Source organism: Prosopis cineraria, unplaced genomic scaffold (genome assembly GCF_029017545.1).
Source record: "Prosopis cineraria cultivar Desert tree isolate PC_DT_omini unplaced genomic scaffold, ASM2901754v1 PC9, whole genome shotgun sequence".
Taxonomy (NCBI): domain Eukaryota; kingdom Viridiplantae; phylum Streptophyta; class Magnoliopsida; order Fabales; family Fabaceae; genus Prosopis; species Prosopis cineraria.
Genome location: NW_026555340.1, coordinates 19,275,191 through 19,281,146, shown reverse-complemented (window position 1 = coordinate 19,281,146; position 5,956 = coordinate 19,275,191). Strand labels below are relative to the sequence as shown.

General features: G+C 33.4%; 1 protein-coding gene across 1 annotated transcript; it reads right to left on the bottom strand.

The window, feature by feature from the left end:
- Positions 1-4,580: 4,580 nt before the first annotated feature.
- On the bottom strand, positions 4,581-5,585 carry LOC129319636 (uncharacterized). The gene has a single exon (XM_054964729.1). The coding sequence runs from the start codon at positions 5,583-5,585 to the stop codon at positions 4,581-4,583; it is 1,005 nt and encodes a 334-aa protein (XP_054820704.1).
- Positions 5,586-5,956: the final 371 nt, after the last annotated feature.

The window sequence follows — 5,956 nt, the reverse complement described above, 5'->3', positions numbered from 1 at the left end:
TTATAAATTAGAAACGTAAAAATAGTAAATTTAAAAAGCCAATTTGTGAGTTTAATAGAGTTTTATTTAATTTAAGTTTATGAACGAGTTAACACAATTTTATAAGTTAAAAATATAAAAATAATACATTTGTAAAAATAACTCGAGAGTTTGACAACAATATTTGTATCTACTATTTATTCCTGAGTTTTCACTTCCTACTTCACTAATTATTTATTCCATTTAATATTCCATTTAATATTATAAAACATTTTTTTAAAGTTTCTTGTAAAAAAATAAAACATTTTGAGTCTTTTAAAGTAAAATTAATAAGATTTTTGAAAAATATTTTTAATTATAAAGTGTAATTAGTAAGATTTTAACTATGGATAAACATAAAAAAATTATAATTTTTAAAACAATTAACTAACTCATGTGCAATTCAGTTAAAAAATTGAAGGTGCTTTATAATACTGCACAAATCGAGTAGTTAATAGCTAGTCCCTTTATCGTAATTCTTGGAAAAGTTAATTAGCTTCACCATCATTAAGGAATGGTAATTCATATTGTTAAGTTTATACAAATTAAATATTAGACTTTCCAATTTTTCCTTTTATTAAAATTAATGATCACAATAAAATGGATATGGAAATTACTGGTACAATTTGATAGAATAAAAAAGGAAAAACACAATATTTGATCTTTATAGTTTGATCGGATTTTATTTTTAATCCTTGTAGTTTTTTTCAATATTTTTAATCCTAATAATTTTAGAAAGATTGAGTAACCTTTGTTTTTCAGGTTCCTATAGTTTTAATTTTTTTAGTGATTTTAGTTGTTGTAGGGATTGAAAACATAGAAAAAAACTATAAGAACTAAAAGCATAATCTAATAAAACTATAGGGACTAAATATTATATTTTTTCAATAAAAAAGGATAATATTAAAAAATTAATAGCATTGCACCAAAAAGAAAAGAAGATGCAAGTCACCTGATGATGCGTTGATTTTTTATAAATGCAGCGAAAAAGCTCCTCTTCTTTCTTTCTTTTTTAATTAAAAAATATCAACATATATTAACAGAAAAACAGAAAAACAAAAGCAAAGCCAGGAAATCAAAATAATAACAGAAGAACTAAGAAGAAAAAAAAAGATAGGGAAGTATTTTGACATGTGTAGTATGACTGGACTTCACAAAAACACAACTATTAAAATGCTTTAAGAGAAAATTGATTACATTATTATAGATTCCAAGACTAAGTCCTTTGTTGAAGAAAATTTTAAGGGCGTAATATTGATCTTTTGATCTCCCAATTACAGGTTGAAGTTTCTGATCCAAATTAATAATCTTCTAATACATGATTCCATGAATTGATCTGGTTGGAAGAAAGTAGATTTTCGGAACATCAGACTTTGAAGTTCTTCTTCATTGTAGAGGATATAACATTGATAGTAGGATGCTCTTTTTCTTTTAAATTTCTAGATCTTATTATCCCATGTCAGATATGAGGTTTCAAGTCTTAAGTAAATTAAAGACCTGTTCAAATAAGAGATGTTTATACTGAATGTGGAAGGATTCTTAATTTAATGTTTAGATTCCCAGCTACCTGCAATCTTTGAGGAAATTAAAATTTTCATTATTTTTCATTCAACTCCTTGATGACCTGTTGAACTGAGTACTTGGCTCCATTGTAAATGAGCAAATTCATTTTGAGCCACAAGACGGAGAGTATCAAGAGTCTCCCAAAGGGCGAACCACTACCGCTTCTACAAGTTGATCGTTCGACAAAAAATGCAAACTTCGCGATGAAGCAGAAGACAACGCCATGGAGGATATTAGCTACTTCACTTCCTTCAACGATGAATCTCACATTTCAACCACTGAACACTCTGAGTTTGTTCCTAAAACCCAGGAAGCTAGTATCATTATGATGTCAGTTGATGAATCCCAGCCCTCTGTTGCTGAGTTTCTAGCCGCGGCCCTTATGAACCAAAAGGGTGATGATGTTTCCATGATGCCTGCAGAGGAAGCCATGCAACCAACTGCTATTCCAATGAAAACTTCTGAGACACAGACGAAGCCTAAGACTAAGACAGTAGCTTTTGAAGTTCAACCAACAACTAGAATTCCATCTTTCAAAGATAAACTGCTGGGCTCTGGAAAGAGAGCTGATGGGACTAAGGAAGATAAGGATCACATCAAGTTAGGCAAGGGAGACGTTACCATCAGCATGAAAGATGGCATCCCAATGGTAACTTTTTCAAACCAAGTGCTTGAGGTTTTAAATAGGAAAATGGGATTTGCTATCGTGGTCAAATTGTTGGGATGAAGAATTGGTTATCAAAAACTGAAGAATCAACTGCAAAACATTTGGAAGCCCTCAGGTCAGTTCCAGCTTCAAGACCTTGACGAAGAATGTTTCATAATCAAGGTTTAGAGATGAAGTAGACTTCCAAAAGGTGTTGTCCACTGACCCTTGGATGGTTATTCGCCATTACCTAACAGTTCAACCATGGACGGAATCCTTCAAACCTCAGGAGCATGTTATTAATCAAATAGTAGGTTGGGTTAGACTCTCAAGCTTGCCGGCTCACTATTACCACAAAAGTATTATCCACTTTATCGGTAGCATTTTTGGTAAGGTAATACGCATTAACTATAAACACAGATTCAGGAGACAAAGGGAAATTTGCTCAGATGGTTGTGGCCATAGATCTCATCCAGCCTCTGACTTCCAAGATCCAAGTTGATGGGGAAATAATTTACGTCTAGTATGAAGGTCTACCTTAGATATGCTTTCATTATGGTCGTTATTGCCACCTGGAGCAGCGTTGCTTGGAGAAAGTGGAGAACACAATGGTGCAACTACCACGAACAACTGCCACTACAACTCCGGTAATAGAAGATGAATTAACCAAGTCAAAGTACGATTCATGGATGCAACAACCGTTCCGACAAAGGTGCAGATATGATAGTACGTACAAAAGGGCACGCAAAGATGATAGTGGTTATGGTGCCGGCATAACAACCCACTCACGGTATGGTGTTCTTGAGAAAGCTGATGACATGGAAAAGCAAGGACAAGAAGTGTACAATTATGTGCGAATTGTCCCTCCAAGCCATCCTCCTGTTGCCAGGCAAAATAGAAAAGAGCAGCACAGCAACAAAAAGTAGATTCAGGAAACAAACAAAAAGAGCTTTCTATGACGACTCCCAATAAGGATTCTATTTTCAATCCGACAGCTTACAAAGCAGTGTAGACAACCACATCTTTGAATCAAGAAACACACTCAGTGGTTGTTATCAAAGATATTTGCAAGGTACGTAAAACCGAACTGGTCATTGAACCGGTCATGACATTGGGTCACGGGTTAGTGGTTCAATTAGGGTTGAATTGGGGGTTGAACCCATGACAAACCAGTTATGATTAAAATAATATAATTTAAATAAAAAGACATTAATTATAAAAATATTCAACCAAATACAATACTTCAAATATCTATCCTTATAATTACAACCTTTCCATCATATGATTAACATGTCTATGGTAACTAATATTGACCAACACCAAAGTCATCATTAATTTCATTCAAATCTCCAGGTATTGAGACATTAGGACTGGAATGAGAAAAACCAGAACCACTAGCAACATCAGGCAAAGATAGAGGCTCTAGAACATTTATATATTCATCACCTACAACAAACAGAAATTAATACTAATGAATGGCATTTCAAAGAATTCATATACTTGTATTAGACATGATAGTAAATTTAATAAACCTTCATAATTCCTCTCAAGGGTTAATAGAGTAGCTATGGTTTCATTGTGAATGACACTTTCAAGATTTGCAACTTCTTGAGAATCAAACTTAGGGGTTGGCTCTTCCTCTTCTTCAGCCACCCAAAAATCAATTTTGTCAATTGATTCATAATCAATGGGATCATAACTTTTATTTTTCCTCGATTGACTCCTTGAAAAAAATAAAGCAATCAAATATGATAAACAATAATAAAATTCATATTCAATTATAAATTACAAAAGCATTGCCATTTAAGACTCTAATTCTTACCTATGCTTCAATCGCAAATTATAATTTGTAAAAATCAAATCATTCAATTTTTGATGTTGTAATCTATTTTGTCTTTTGATATGGATGCGTTCAAACAAACTCCAATTTCTTTCACAGCCAGAAGAAGAAGTTTGGCTAAGAATACGCATTGCAAGAGTTTGCAATTCTGGAACAGATCCTCCATAGAATGACCACCATTCATCTACAAATAAAAGACATTTAGTTAGATGTTAATCATATGATAACTAGAATTACCATGGACATGTTAAATAATAAATATGAATACTCACAAGAATCTAATTTCTGGGTTGCTCTTTCACATGAAGTTTTGTTAAAAGATTCTTTACAATCACAATACAAGCTCAAATACTTCATCATCACAATATAATCAATTTCTTCACTTTCATTTGACTCAAACACATCAAGCATTGCATCCATTAACCTTCTCTTGTGAACAAAATTCTCATCATACAAGAATGCAAGATTCAACAAATATGCCGCTGCATGAAGATTTGTCTTAAAGTGCTTATCTCATTGAGCTTGAATAATGCTTGTGTAAGGCTTGTAATAATCTTTCTTATTGTTGAATGTTGCCTTAATTGCTGTTTTTGCCCTTTGCATGCCTTCATAAACATAAGGCAAAGAAGGCTTCTCATTTGAATCCACAATTCTCAACAACTTTATAAGAGGAGACACAACCTTCACAATTTCTAAGCAATCACCCCAAAAGTCATTATCTAATATGATGGCAGTAACAATTATTCCAGCTTGAGTCTTTGACAATTTGTGATCCACAAAGTGCTTATCAGTCACCAAAGCTTGCAAGTCATGCTTATGCATATATATGCTATGCAATGTGATAAATGTAGTAGCAAATCTTGTTAGACCAGGACGTACAATTTCTTTCCAATCTGATCTTTTCCTAAGCCATGACAAGAAGATCATATGATTATAAACAAAAATAGTTATCTTTGATGTCTTAGTTGCAAGTGCTGACACATTGTCTAAGCTTGCTATATCTTTTAAAGTAAGGTTCAAACAATGAGCAGCACAAGGTGACCAATAAATATTTTTATATTTTTCCTTAATCAACTTGCCACATGCTACATAATTTACAACATTATCAGTCACCACATGAACAATGTTCTTGAGACCAACCCACTCAATCACTTCACAGAACAACGAGAATAAAGTCCTAGCATCTTTTACCAAATCTGAAGCATCAACAGATTTCACAAAAACCATTCCATGTGTAGAATAGACTAAGAAATTAATCAAAGTTTGCTGCCTCATATCTATCCAACCATCAGCCATGAGTGTACATCCAGTGTTTTTCCATTTAGCTCGATGACTCTCAATAAGTAATTGACATTCTTTTTTCCAATCTGTTAACAAATTGACTGTAAATTCATAAGCATTAGGGGCTTTGAACCCTGGCCCAATAGAAGCAATAACATCTATGGGTTTTTGAAATGAAGGGCAATCTAATACATTAAATGGAATGCAATTGATGATAGCCCATTCAGCAATAGCCATTTTTGCATTTGTACTATGCTTCTTTTGTTGCAAACACACTCTTGATGCCAGGCTGGGAACTAGGAGTTGTCCTAGGGGCAAAATAATTCTCAATTGAAATAGTAGAAGCTTGCCTCTTATTGGCACCTCTCTCAGGGACTATCTTAATTGGAGTAGGAGCAATTGGATCATTAGTTTTAAGGTCCCCTATATCTACTTGTTCTTGTTCTTGTTCTTGTTCTTTTCTATCATCAACCTTCCTTTTTCTCCCACCTTTCAAAGAATCTACCATCCTGTGATGTACATCATGAGAAACTTTTTTACAAGAAGCTACTTGACCACTTACACCAACAAGATATTGCTTCATTCTGTTAATCCCACCTCCTCCATTG

What these genes read in the sequence shown, in the direction of transcription:
- LOC129319636 (XM_054964729.1), bottom strand. Translation starts at nt 5,585, where the DNA reads ATGGCTATTGCTGAATGGGCTATCATCAATTGCATTCCATTTAATGTA.